Source organism: Uranotaenia lowii, chromosome 2 (genome assembly GCF_029784155.1).
Source record: "Uranotaenia lowii strain MFRU-FL chromosome 2, ASM2978415v1, whole genome shotgun sequence".
NCBI lineage: Eukaryota > Metazoa > Arthropoda > Insecta > Diptera > Culicidae > Uranotaenia > Uranotaenia lowii.
The window spans coordinates 214,935,014-214,950,447 of NC_073692.1; the positions used below are offsets into that span (position 1 = coordinate 214,935,014).

Consider the following 15,434-nt stretch of genomic DNA (forward strand, 5'->3'; position numbering starts at 1 on the left):
GCGTTTTCTGCCGTATAATCTAGCAGCGAATTAAACTCGATGAAATCAACTGAATAATAGAGCTACAGCTTGACTCGTTTCGTCTGACGATTTGGCCCATTGGTAAGGTGTCGGAGAGGTAATCAGTAGACTCGAGTTCGATTCCTGTTTGAGGGGATTTTTTTTGCACATACCAGCCAAAGGCCAAATCGTCAGACGAAACGAGTCAAGCTGTAGCTCTATTATTCAGTTTACTTCATCGAGTTTAATTCGCTGCTAGATTATACGGCAGAAAACGCTCGTCTTGCCTTCATTGATAGTGCTCTGTTCGCTGTAGCTCTATTATTCAGTTGACTTCATCGAGTCGAATTCGCTGCTAGATTCCCTGGCAGAAAACGCTCATCTTGCCTTCAATAAGGGTGATCATACTGCCTCGGGGGGTTTCTCATAATGCCTCTACAGTGACTGGTTTTCATCTACTTTTTCAAGTTTCATCCAATAAGGCAATAGACTATTTGAGTGTCTGAACACGAAACAATGATGTAATTCACATATTACAGCTATTCTCTATGGTTAAATAAGCATTTTCCTTAAGGTGGCCATTATGCCCTCATCTCCCCTACTAAATCAAAAATAACTGCAGATCGTGCTTTATGCGTAACGACATCACAGATATGTCAAAAACTATAACTATTCATACTTTTTTTCGATTTTTCCTTAAACAAAGGTTTTTTCAGCTATTACAATTACAACCTGGCTAAAATATTTTTTCAACATTCATAGCTTTGAGATACACTGAAGTAAAAAAAATCACGTTTTATCGTTGATCGTTGAAAATTAAGTTAAAACACAATTCAATCAATCAAGTTTATTTCAAATACATTCTATGACTTTGATATAGTTTGGAAAACTTTGACTTTGTTCATAATAAGGAACACATTGAAAATAGTGTTCCTTATTGTGGACAAAAAAACATGGTTCTAACATACTTATTACTTAAATCATGATAAAAAAACAATCCGATGAAAAATTAAAAAAAAAGGTTGACAAATTCAGCTTTAATCTTCCATTTCTAAACAAGTGTTTTTAAGAAATTCGTTAACAATTCCATTCAATTTGGACATACTTTGAAACAATCCAGATTTTACGAGAAATACTATGAGTTAGAAAACTAATTTGTTTGTAAAATGAAAGTTCACATTATCCGTTACAATATAATTTTTTTAAACTGTGATAAGTGGAAAATAACGTCAAAAACAGTCAAAATCGAACGGTATGTTAACATGCCAAATTAGGATCACTTACCCTATTAATTTTTAAGATTTAAGATATTCAAAGTCTAATAAAAATATCCGAAACTCCATGCTTCGGAAAAAAAAATACTGAAGACTAGCTACCAAATGATAAAAAAAAATCACTTAGTGCCTAATAAATCTCAACATAGATGTTATATTTTGCACACAAGGATATTTTTTTCAATATTTTAAAGATTATCACTACAAAAAAAGGAAAATAGTGTTGTAATGAACAGTAAAGTTTGTCGAATTACAACTTTTTTCGAAAAAAAAAACCCAGTCGTCCTACTAGTTTCTTTTTAAGTCAAAACGAAAGACCGAATTTTTGAAAATTTTCAAAATACGAAGGACAGAATGGTTGAAGCATTTTCAAACATAGCTTTTTTTTCGAACTTTTCAACTATTTGCAATTTATCAGACTTACTAACACCAAAGTTCAACTTTGCTCTGGATTTCAAGTACGCAAACGCAAGATTTTAGCATTTAAATTATACTTACTAGAAAGGCAATTTCATATTAGTTCTTTAGGTTTAACCACAAAATATGATAGAAATGATTCTTTGCTTCGTATTTTGAGAATCTAAAGATGCGAAAATGTGTCAAATTACGTCAACTTTCCAGTACATTTTTCAAAAATTTTCTACAGTTACTGGAACTTGAAACTATTTGGACTGTTCATTGATTAGAAGGTATGGTTTTTTACCACGGTTTTTTTTACATTTTTTGTGGTCATGATCTTTAAAAAAAATTATATCCTTATATGAGTAATTTTTTCTACCATTTAGTAGCTGGTATATAGTGTATTTTCCGAAATGTGTTTTTTCGGATTTTTTTCTTAGACTTTGAATGTCTGAGAAACATATTTGAGTTACGTTACGGAGCTTTCAAAACTATAAATTTTATACAATTTGATTGAAAAAAGAAAAATTTAGCGATTTTTAGCGAGGAGTGATTAATTTACACTTAAAGGTTGATTAGGAAGTTTTTTTGTGGGGGCTTCCAGGACGCGTCCATAAAAAGGAATGATGTAAAAATTTTATGAATTCATTAGAGGTCCCAGATTTTTTTTTATGGATGCACCCGAATAAAATTGCAGGCATCCATACTTCCGATAGTGTCTTATTGACTCTCAAGAGCGGATGAGGGTTAATACCCATTGCCAAAGTTAAAAAAAAGGTTAGGAAAATGTCTTTGAAGCTGTTTATTCAAACTGCCCACACAGTAAACGAAAATTACCATTTATTTTACCAAAATCCTAACATGTGTAAATCGTTAAACTTTTCGGTAAAAAATAAACAAACATCGTTAAATGAAGAATCGATTTACCGATGTTCGTTTATTTTTTACCGAAAAAATTACCGAACAGTTTAACGATTAACACATGTTAGGATTTCGGTAAAAAAAAATTACCGAACTCGTTAATTTTCGTTTACTGTGCAGTAATAATTTTTATTAGAGACTTCATCGAAGTTTGCAATAAAATTGCACAGAGTTCACATAACTGCATGAAAAAATATACACTTATTGATAGATATGGATTAGACGTTGAACCCCCTGTATTTTATGAAAATATTATTTTGTTTTGGAACCATTGTTCATTTTGTACTTCAGTACCCCCTGTGACAGTCTCATTAACGGATCGGATAATTGAGGCACGATGTTCAACAGGTGCTATCCTCCCAGAACTTTTGAGTGGGTGGTACGGCTGTTTTGCTTCATTACTTATCATCAAGAGTAATGGTTTATCATCTAAGAGTAATTTGTGCGTTTATGTATTAAGGGGGGGGTAGGGTCTAACATTTTCAAAAAATCGATTTTTTTTATTTTTTTATTTTCTTATTGTAAAACATTTCAAGATTGTTGTGTCAAATTTTCAAGTCAATTGAAGCAAAACTGTAGAAGTTATAACCCTTTATCTCCTCCTATCTGATACTGCAAGAAAGCAAGAGCAGAAACTTCAAACGCGTTTTTCTCGAAAGCACATTTTTAAAGTCCGTGGACATCGTCATTTGAAAACTACTTATCCGATTCTTTTCAAATTTGGAACATATTTTCTATATACAAAATACCAGACCCCGACGTTTTTCTTTTTTGATTTTTTTACTTTGGGGAGATTTTACAGGTGAAAAATGGCGGATTTTTAAGTGAAAAATCGTAGTTTTTACTTCAAACAGCCACAAAAATTTCATAAAAATATTTTTAAGGTAAATAAAAACGTTGGGGTCCAGAAAAACATCTATTAAAAATATTTTGCTCTGTTTTTTTGACTTCAGATGATTCTGTGCTGAGATACAGTGTCCACCGCAAATCCTGTTTTCTAAAAGGCATCCTCGAAAATGCTTCGTCACCGGCTCATTTTTCAATATTTTTCTACGAAAAAATTACTAAATGTTCTTTTAACAATGCTTTGTATAATGCAAAAAATTTGAATACATTTGTTTGAACGATAGTTCCGGAAAAAATCGTGAAAATGGTGTTTTTTTTATACCCGTTAGACCCTACCCCCCCCCTTAACGCCATATCATTATTCATCCTAACATTATTTTAAACTTTTTTTTTTTTTTTTTGGATATCCAAATACGGCAAAACGCATCAATTCTCATCATAACTGACAACCCGTGCAGGATATGAGAAGGCAATGCAAATCTTGTCGTGCCTAAAAATGTCCAAACTTGATTCCAACTACCGTAAGATGAAATGATGGGAATAGAAATAGACCAAGAAAAATGATTATGATCACATGGGAGAACTATTCCCTTCATTCCGATAGACATCGACACTCAACCAGTATAATATTCATACGCCAGGTTGGTCTCCTGTAGTAGAATGTTAATACATGGGCCCCGGAGAGGCGCAAGATGTGGGTTCAAGTCCTACTGGGAGACAAGGCGAATTTTTTCGCATGTTTTTCAACATCGATTTTTTCTTATCTAGTCCCTGTTGGATTCATTTCTCTACAAAAAAAACATTATTTTAAACATTAAGCCTAGTCCACACTACGCAACTTGAACTGCGATTTGTTTTGAGACGAACTTTTTTGTTTGTTGTTGTTGGAAAAATGAGAGAGTCTCAGTGTCTCCCGAATAAAATGGGAGACATTGAGACCGTCTTGAAACCAACTGTCTCCTAGTGTGGACTAGCCTTTACTAAATAATTTTTTTTGTTGCAAAACAAGACGAATTTCTTTCAGATGTGGAATAAGGTTCAACTTGTTCTCTATGTGATGATATGATTTCTGGTGACAGAGTTTACTAGAACTTGTATTCACCTAATGTTTTTCGAAAATGAACGTTGACCATTGTTGTCAACGTATTTATAGTATAAATCTAGGCGTCACGACGTTTTTTCGTCATGATGTAAAAAAAACAGAAATTTTTGTGTTTCAGATCTATGTCAAAATTGATGAAAATTTCAAGCTTAAAACTTAGACACTTTAACCAAGCTCAACTAACTAATGGCATCTTCCTCCTCCACCCAGGTAACCCTCACCAAGCCGCTGGATCCGGCAAAACTGCTTCCGGAGGGCAAGGCCTACTGGACCTATCTGGGCTCCCTGACCACTCCACCCTGCTCGGAATCGGTAACCTGGATCCTGTTCAAGGAACCGATCGAAGTGTCCCACGAGCAGCTGGAACTGTTCCGGGAGATGCGCTGCTACGATGCCCGCGAGGAATGTCCCTGCGATGATTCGCTCCACAAGACTTTCGAATACGGCAAGGTGATCAACAATTATCGTCCCCCGCTGGAGCTCGGAAACCGGGAGCTGCGTGAATTCGGAGGACACTAATAGAGAAGCAGTGATCGGTTTCAGTGTGTGCCCAGCATGCGCGAAACCGGTTCGAAATTTTGTTGGACGACCGGAACCGGAACAAGCAATAAACGTTGTATGAACTCACCCCCAGTGTTTGTTACGAGCACACCGCGTGTCGTGCAATCGTTTAGACATCTGTAACTGTAAGTGTTTGTGAGCTTTGTAGAGATGTTGCCATAGACATTTTGTTGTTTTATGGTGTTGTCACAAATAGTTTAACACATGGAAGGATGTTGATTTTTATTAATTTAAGTTATTGGAATGGAATTCAGGCGGCGTTTCCACAGTTGGAAACTGAAAGCAGTGATTTACAGTTATACAAATTAACGACGGAACAGAATATTTTGTTAAAACATCGGTCTGTGCAATGTGTTTAGAACACGTTCTAGTAGTTAAACAACCATTTCGATCATTTTTATTGGAAGAAAATCTGTTAGTAGTTGCGCAATTAAATTCAATATTATATTAATATTTAAGTGCAACTTTATGTTGTTATAAAAAAAATGAAAATTTCATTTCAAAAGCCATTTTAATAGATATTGTTGATAAGAATTCTAAGTTAAACGTCATATTATTCTTTAAATCAATTGAAATACGCCATCATGTTAGAACACGATGAACATTTTAGAAGATTCCTATTGAAGAAACAGTCAATTTTAAGTAGACGATCACTGCAAGTGCCTACCGACACCTGGATGCAAAACGATCATTGGAAGACACAGTTTAGTATACCAAGTTAACAAAATAATGAAAGAACCAACAACTAGTAACGCTATTTACACCACAAAGAACCAACAGTATTGAGGAACATTGTGCGAGATGGCGAACGTCAGTTTTGAGATACGCCCAATATTTTATCACCTTTAGACCCAAATTACACAGAGATATCTAAAATAAAACATAGTTAACAAAAATTTCTAGCGACCACAGTAAACAGTGAATATATTTGATACGTGCTATAGGTTATATTTACACAGGAAAGCACATTTAGGCACATCAGGATTCATCACAGATGGGAGAAGATTTATTATGTAGGTTCTTGATATTTCAATGTAGAGTTCAAAATATACATTCACCAATGTTGAAAAGTAGTCTTTAGTTGTATCAATAACATATATCACAACCCTTGGACTTATAATCCTCTACTGTCTGAGCTATGAAACGTTGCGAAAACAAATTTGTTCGATGGTAATAACTTACCTACCTACCAAAGGCTCAGGCGCCGATTGACCGACGCATAGGGCTGAGATAAAAGATCTCCACTGCTGGCGATCCGGAGCCAGCGGTTTCACTTGCTGTCAGTCAAGGTTCTCGTCTATCGTGCGGATTTTAGCGGCTAGACTCTTCTTCGATGCCCATCTGGATTCCAGTCAAGCGCCTCTCTGCAAATCTCGTTTTCATCTCTTCGAAGCGTGTGCCCGATCCATCTCCACTTACGTTCCCGAATCTCAATTTCTAGCGCCTTTTGATGACATAGGCTATGTATGTGTATAGGAATGAATCATCCGACAGGATGAAAATCCCAGAAAAAAGCGGCTATGTAGTTCTCCGTTTGATATCCAGTTGCAAGGCCACCCAGTGCGGTAGATATTCCGCAGGCAACGATTTACAAAAACTTGCAGATTTCGCGTCGTCACCGCATATGTGCACCAAGTTTCGCACCCGTACAGCAATACGGATTTGACGTTTGAGTTGAAGATTCGGATTTTTGTCTTTAGTTCGTAGAGAGATCTGGCGTGAGCGCCAGATGTTTCGGAGACTCGCAAACGCAAATCGGGCTTTTCTGATCCGGGTTTCGATGTCTTTCTTGGCACCACCATCAGGAGTAATCTGGCTACCAAGATACTGGAAGCACTCCACTTTCTCAACCTGTTGTCCAGCTACCACGAAATTGGGACGATTTTCTGTGTTAATTTCCATAGACTTGGCCTTCCGACATTGATTTTGAGACCTGTTGCCTTGGAGCTTTCGGCGAGCTTGTGTTTGGGCGAGCAAAACAATATCGTCAGCCACGTCAAGGTCGTTCAGTTGCCCCATTGTCGAAGGCACGGCAATCCTCGGTTTGGTCTACAGTCAATCGATCCAGTCAAGATCTCATCCATTATGATAAGAAAGAGTAGCGGTGATAAGATACATCCTTGTCTCGCTCCAGCAGTTACCGGGATTGGACAAGACACCGTCGTGCAGAACCTTGCACGAAAATGCCTCGTACTGTGCTTCGATGAATGGACTAGTTTCTCTGGGACTTCTCATCGCCTTAGAGCCGCCCTGATGTTTTCGTGGTTCAGTGGGTCAAATGCTTTTTCGAAATCAACAAACACTAGCAAATGACAGTCCTGGAATTCGTTGATTTGTTCCAGTATTATTCGTAGCGTTGTGATGTCCACACATGATCGTCCGGATCTGAATCCAACTTGTTGCCGTCGGAGTGTAGCGTCGATTTTCTCCTGGATCCTGTTCAGGATCACTTTGCAGAGTACTTTAAGAGGTGTACAGAACAGCGAGGGCGCTTCCTAGTTGACGCCATTAATGCGACTTACTGTTGGAGCTTAGAGCTGCGGGTTCTGTTGGCCATCGCTTTTTTTTTTTTTTTTTTTTGTAAATTCTTTATTTGAAACGGCTCATACCTTTAGGCTTTAAGGAGCCAAACTCGTTTTGTTTGATTACAATTGTGTGCTTATATCTAGTTCACTTTTAAAGAAAAAAGAAGATAGATAGGGAAATATGAAAATAAGAAGAAATTATAGACGAAGATCAATAGCTTTTAGGAAAAGATATATTTCGAACATGTAGTCCAAGTCCATCACACCCAGCACATCTCTCACTGGAACATGGGGTGGTTTTCGTCGGGCCCGAAGGGAGTCTATCAAATTCGTTCTAGCGACAAGATGGACCTCGCACGACCAAACAATATGCTCGATGTCGTGGTAACCTTGGCCGCAACTACACAAATTGCTGCTAGCAATATTCAAACGATAGAGTACCGCGTCTAAGGAATAATGATTGGACATGAGACGGGAAAATATACGAATAAAATCTCGACTCAGGTCCAATCTATTAAACCATGGTTTAAGGCTTACCCTTGGGATAATCGAGTGCAGCCACCGACCCTTGTCATCCTCGTACCATTTGCGCTGCCAGTTGACAAGAGAGTTTCTTCGAACCAAAAAGTAAAATTCGTTGAAGGCAATTTCACGCTGGTACGTGTCGCCTTCCATCGCCCCCACCTTTGCCAGAGAGTCTGCCTTCTCATTACCCTCTATCGAGCAATGAGAGGGAACCCAAACAAAGGTGATAATAAAGCGACGTTTTGATAAAGCACTCAAACTATCCCGTATCTTCTCGAAGAAGTATGGCGAGTGCTTTCCCGGTTTTATTGAGTGGATTGCTTGAACAGAACTCAGACTATCCGTTACAAAAAAGTAGTGCCCAACTGGCCTTGAAGCTATACTGTCCAAAGCACAATGAATAGCTGCTAACTCTGCTATATACACAGAGCATGGTGACTCGAGGCTGTAAGAGGGCCATCGCTTTTGTAACACGGAAGAGTTGAGCGTTGTTCAAAATGCTCAGTTCAACGCTTGGGCTGATCTGTTCGATCTGTCTTCCGTAGGTAAATCAGATCTTGTAACCAGTGCGTTGTGTGAGAAGCCCAAGATCAGCGAGAATTAACGTAGTAAATGTAAATAAGCGCAGGGAGCGCTGTGTAGAGTGTAGGCGGACCGTACCTTACACCACCGATACCATACGCAAATTATGGCCAAGGTAATGGACGGGCAATATGCTGATGAACAGATGGCGCTGATTAAACGCACGAATGGGCAGCCATAGGCGGGCTTCGAAAAAGGTGCAATGGAGCGGAATTCCAGGATGGAGCCGAAACTCCGGATGGCCGACAGCTTATGCAATCACTCCACAAAAAACAACCAAACGATACGGTAATGAGTTCTCGTAAGTGCATGCGTAGTGGCATAGCACATTATAGCCAAGACTCCTTTTGTTTCACTGATTGGTTCGTTGGAGATTGGAGGACGTGAGACACGAGCCGAGGAAAACCTATCGCTACATAAGGCAAGCCCCGGTAGGCCTCATCGTGACCGGATACGATATTCACCACATCCAGTCAGCCGTTAACTCCGTGTGGTCTGAAGGTTGTGGAACGTCCGGGTAGGAGAAGAAGAATTTGCGCCAAAGACCGACCAAACAACTTCCCCCGCGCCGCCGTGCAGTCCGGAAAAAGAGCGGATGCGAGGAAGGTACGGAGTCAGCTGCCCAAAGTGTCCCTATCAGCTTCAACCAAGGAAGGACTGAAAAATCCCTGAATCGTCTCGATTGAAAGTGCGGGTAAAAGAAACCATTTTGTCGACTCACCACAATAAACGGGAAAGTTCGTTTCTGCGAAGCATTGTGTTTACTTGTGCAAGCTAGAACGCGGATAGCCAACCCTGAGGCTTATTGAGGGGGTTCTCATAGGTGCTGGGCAGGCTTACCAAACCATAGGTTATAATCTCACAAAGAACAAGTAAAGATTTGGCCAGATTTGACAAGCTGCCACTACAGCAAAGAGGTACTAAGGCTATGATCATTTAGTATCCGGGCACTTTATTTCGGTGATAGCTAAGTTATTAGAGCTCGGATATGCAAAACTTATGTAGCGTTATGTTGGTTATGAAAAGGACTATCTTGCCTATTTTTACCAGATTTTTAAGTTAATGGGTGTTTGAGATATTTACGATGCATAAAGACACGGTAAAAATAATTTTGCACAAATTTGCGCCTTTTGAGCATTTTGCGCCTCGAAAACTCTTCATTCGACTTGAAATCTCATAAACCGTTGATTTTTTTCTGATTTTTTTGTTGGACCGAATGGTTAAGAAGTATGAGGAGCCACTCTAGAATCCACACGAAGTTCAAATCAAGCATCGGAATGGAACCCTTGATCTTAAATATGGTAAAAGGTCTATGGTTATTGAGAATAACTGAATGCAGACCCCTTAAATAATGCAATTAATCAATTTCCGTCAGTCAAAAAGTGTTTTCCGACTAGTAGACACCTACCCAGACAACCAGAAGTCGTATTTTCTTTTACAGATTACATCGTATAGAATGTTATTTATACTCATTTTCGAATATCTGCACCTACAATGTGCGGTTCATGCATATTCTTTATCGTATTTAAAAGCATTGCATGATTTTATTAAGACAAGAAGAGAGACTCGTATTTATGTACATATGAACTCGACCTTTGTGTACGACAATTCGCAAAAAATCCGTGAAACGACCGATATACGGTGATCAGCCGTGACTAAGAGATTTTGTCGTGCTATGCATAAAATAACTCGAAATAAAAAACGTATATAACTGCATTGATTCGTAATGATGTGCATGCAATCGTATACCTTTGCAAATTAATTCGCATGTCTGATTTTCGTAAAACGTATTTGCTGGCAATCGTAAAAGAATACAAAAAAGTTCAATAAAATCGTTTATGATAATGGGACATCGATGATTGGAATCGAATTAAAGGTGGCTTCAAAATATTGGTCTATTTTTAGATCATCGATGACGTGTTCTACGATTTAAAAGATTTAAGTTATAGAAATATACGATTTGCTTTTGGTTTAATGCCTTTGAAGCAAATCCCCTTGAATGTATATATCCCAGATAGCTTCGAGGAACCATCATGAGCTGCAGATCGTATGGTCAGGGGATCAAGTCCAGGTACTAACAATAAAATCAGCAATCTGGCAAATAATAAACTTGTACGATATAAACTTGAATTTGACAGCAAAAAATGCATTTCTTTGAAATAATCTCATTTTTATTATTTTTATGGATGAATAAACTGATTGGTTGAAAGTATAAAAAAAATAATAATCTTATTTTTATTCAACTGGCGAAAAATGAGAGCCCTGCACTCAAGTCGCAAAAGACGACCAAATAAGTCGTCAATCTTTCCATATTGTTACGAAAAATGTCGTATATTACAATCTCAATCATCTATATAATAATGTAAATTGTCATAGTATATTCCAAAAAGAATCAGGGTAGTCGTAAATGATGCGCATGACAAGTCGTGCAAATCGTAATTTAATACAATCCAAATCAAGAATATGTTTGCTAATGTACCTATATGGCCTCCAAAATTATACGTATATACTGGTTTTGCTACATTATATACGATATGTTTACAGGTATTTTTGCATGTATATTTGCGTTGCAAATTCGAAATACCCACCAAATGGTTGTCTGGGTAGTAAATAACTAATAGTGAACAGTTCATTAGATTGCAACATGTGCAACCGGTTTTTACGCAATGTGACAGATGTGTCCTGATGGACGAAGAAATTTATGTTAAAACCGGATTTAAGAGATCAAATTTGAGTTTGTGTAAAATATCATGATTTCGCAAAGGTTTTACTTCTGTGGTAAAAATAATAGATCAATACATGACTGACACAAGTGTGCAAAGATGAAAAAGAGATTTTATTAATAAATATGATTATTTCTTGAAATCATTGATAAATATATATTTTTTTTTTTTATATTATTTTTAAAATACAATCGTTTGTTACTGCCCGGATACTAAATGATCATAGCCTTACAGTGCACTGGGGTCCAAAAGGGCTAAAAGTGGAACTTTTTTCGTAGCGCCTCTGTCTTTTATCTTATCTCTTAAGCGTCTACAGAACAATTGTTTCTCATGTTTGAACACAACAATCATATATTTGATGTGTTTTAGGTGTTTCCAAACAAAAATTATTTTCAACTGCCTTCTGCCTTCGTTTTGCGTAGCATCTGCGTAGCCTGGAAATCACATTTCCTAGTTTTGCATGGAAACACGTAAAACACATCAAATATATGCTTGTTGTGCTCAAATATAAGCGCGTGGAGACAAATGGCAACAACACCAATTTGTTGCACTTAGTTCAAGCTTTAATGTGGTTCCTTAGTTTTAAAAATTCACTTGCACGTTTTTGCAATAAACGCTCGTGAAGTGGAGTAAAAATAAAAATTAAAGTTGCAATAAGTTGGCTAGGAAACGTCGTGAAATGTTGAAATCTTGTGAAAAACGTGTGATTTGAATGCCCCAACAAATTTTCAGAACATCTTATCCATGTAAATCCTCATCTAACTATAGTTAAGTTTAAAAAACTAACTTTTAAATAACTTTCATAATAAAACCTTTATAAATCTGCTCTGAAAAGGGATAGAGTTTTGATGTATTCAACAAAATTTCATATTTTGACGTATTCTACAACTTTGTAGTATAAAGTAATGCTCTAGCTATTGAAATAAAAAAGTTTAAATTTTCATTTTTTTATAGTGAACTTTGACTTACATTTGATGCATTCAAGTTATGAAGCAAAGCTATTCAGCAAGTTATGAAACAATTGTTCTGAAGACGCTTAAGAGATGAGATAAAAGACAGAGGCGCTACGAAAAAAGTTTCACTTTTAGCACAGCTTTTAGCCCTTTAAGACCATTGTGCACTGGTATCTAGACAAAGGGGGGGATTTAGTCGAAAAAGATATCAACCCCCCAACTGCCCTCAGTTCCGCCCTATCGGAAAATATTCGGCAATTGTCAAGCAGAAGATGAAAAAGAATGTTAGGAAGAATCGGTATGCAACAGAGCTGAAGAAGTGGTGAAACAAAATGGACCCTGAGGTCAGCGAACAGGGTGTCCAAACTAGGGGAACATGCCCTATTATGCGCCACCTAAGCGAATCGCTGATTTTCTATGGATTCCACGTTCAAATTGTGTTAAAAATGGGTGTAATCGTTGAAGAAAAGTGTTTTCTACAAATGCCTATGATATTTAACTACTCAAATTGCTATAGTTGCTTCAAAAACTTGATTTTCAAAAACCATATTCAAAGCCACAGAACAAAACTGTGTTGCAAATACGCGCCACTGTGTATTCAATACGCGCCTAGCAGCCGAACACACCCGAAAGCAGCCGAAAACCAAAAACACACCAATACTTACAGACACTTTGACTGAAAAGAAAACCAAAACCCGCATGGAGCAGTATCATACACTAACGATTTCTATTATCTTCTTCCCAAGACACCCAAAAGATTTCCTTTATCGTTTTTGGATTATTAATGAACGATTATACTAATCATGAAATGGAATCGTTTAGACACAAATAACGATACAGGGAACGGGTTGTTAAGTAAATAAACGATTCAATTTTTTGCTTTTTTCTTTTCCAAAACGGACGTGACCTGAGTAGTACGATACGTGTAATCTTTACTTAATGATATTTTTTGGGCAATGTGACGATAGAAGGCATCGTTTAGTAATATTTAAAAGATAAAAAACCATCAAGGCAGGACGATTCGGGGTATCCTTGGTAATTAATAGGAATATAAATAATTTCGATAGTAAAAATGTAAAATATAAGTTTTATTTTATTTTAATTAAAATAGTCATTTTATAGTAGTTACAAACATATTTCCTATAATAACTTAAAAATCCTATATAAAATGTGGTTTTGAAAATAAACTTTCTAGGCTGATCTAAACGTTCAATACTACTTCGCAGAATCTTTTGATTGAAAAAATAAAATAAAAACTATTTTCATAGTAATACTTTAAATCTGACAGTTTCTAAAAACAGTTAATTTGAACTCCCTAGTCTAGTTAACATAGAATTTGTTATTTTAGTTTAGCATTCTAAACCCCTAAAATCATGCTTTATTCAAATTTGATTCAAACTGATTTATATGGGAATCATTATTATTATTTCTTTGACAACACATTTGAAGTGTTTTTTTCATGAACTTTCATTTTTGCAAATTGCACAATTTGCAAATAATTGACTTTTGTTCTGTGACACATTTCATCGGGATCAAATTGTTGGACATTTGATGTTTATTTTCATTGTAATGTAAAATTCCTCGCCAAGATAATGAAATTAATCTTTGACAACGTTGCACCAGATGAGGCCTCACGTTAGTGGATCATTAAATGATTGTCTTCTCTGTTACCTGAAAAATATAAAACAAATAGGAAAAAATCACAATTTTAACACTAGAAGTATGTGAATCCATAAGACCTGTGTAAAATCCTCGACTGGTTCAGGCAATGTTCAATTGAATACTAACTTGTTGATCGGGTTGCACGCTTATCTTCCAAAAGTCTCATGATGGTTCAATTCAAACCATAGCTTCACTCATATTGTACTTCACTTACTTTCATCTTTATTATTAGTCAATATTCAGGATGCCACATCCTCCCCTTGCATAATCAAGATTCCAAAACACCCAATACAGGTAATGTATTTGTGATATACTACATAAATATTTCATTTTAATTTTTTTTCTAAACGCTTGCTGAATATTTGCAAAACTGTAGGTACGAACTATGATTTCCCTTTCAACAAATTCATTATAATCTCATTATTTCATTATTCTCGTATTTATAAAATTGATTACAAACTCCAACGAAATGTTTTCAGATGACATTCTTCCGTTATTTACTTTCGTAAAATGGTCTTGATTCTTTGGCCGACAATTAATCCATAATCAACAGTACGATCCCATTTTCTCCCCTTTCTTAGAAGAGAAAAAAAAAACATTTGATTAGTGGTGAGACGATCTTATAGATTGCTTGATTTTGATTTTTTTTTTTATTTTTCATGTAGGCAAAATTTTACAAAATATATACCCATTAACCTTTTCTTTATTCCTTTTTATGTTTATAAGATACAACATTTTTCGAGCAGGATTTTTTTTTCGCTATTTTTTTTTCAGTGTTGAGAGTTGACTTGTATGCTCGTTTATGTTTTCGTGTAGATAATTATCGAGAAATGAACTGTTGCCAAATGTTAAGAATTTGAATAAATTTACTTTTAAATTACTTGGTCGGCATTCGACCAGACCACTTATAATTCAATTTTCAACTTAATATTAACCATTTTTTAATATAAACTCACATTACAAAATGTATTTAAACATCAATTCCTTTCTTTTTGTCATGGACTTCATTTGAATGATTTGGATTTTTTTTAAACAGCACCGCCATGAGCTGAAACTCGGCTAAAGTGCGTATGCCATGGGCTAAACACAACTAATATTTCCAATCCGGCACTGCCATGAGCTGATACTCGGCTAAAGTGCGTATGTCATGAGTTAAACACAACTAATAATTCCATTTCGGCACTGCCATGAGCTGATACTCGGCTAAAGTGCGTATGTCATGGGCTAAATCCGACTATTATTTCCATTCCGGCACTGCCATGAGCTGAAACTCGGCTAATGTGCGTAAGTCATGGGCTAAACCCGACTTATATTTCCATTCCGGCACTGCCATGAGCTGATACTCGGCTAAAGTGCGTATG

General features: G+C 36.6%; 2 protein-coding genes across 2 annotated transcripts in view; one reads left to right on the forward strand and one right to left on the reverse strand.

Moving 5' to 3' along the window:
* LOC129745745 (carbonic anhydrase 2) overlaps positions 1-6,176 on the forward strand; it is a 79,049-nt gene extending 72,873 nt beyond the window's left edge. The window contains exon 4 of the mRNA XM_055739069.1: positions 4,753-6,176. Coding sequence (XP_055595044.1) covers positions 4,753-5,061 — 309 coding nt within the window. The 3' untranslated portion in view covers positions 5,062-6,176. The remainder of the gene's footprint in view (positions 1-4,752) is intronic.
* Positions 6,177-13,715: 7,539 nt separating this feature from the next.
* The window catches only part of LOC129742322 (uncharacterized), a 7,923-nt gene continuing 6,204 nt past the window's right edge, over positions 13,716-15,434 (reverse strand). The window contains exon 4 of the mRNA XM_055734213.1: positions 13,716-14,082. Coding sequence (XP_055590188.1) covers positions 14,059-14,082 — 24 coding nt within the window. The 3' untranslated portion in view covers positions 13,716-14,058. The remainder of the gene's footprint in view (positions 14,083-15,434) is intronic.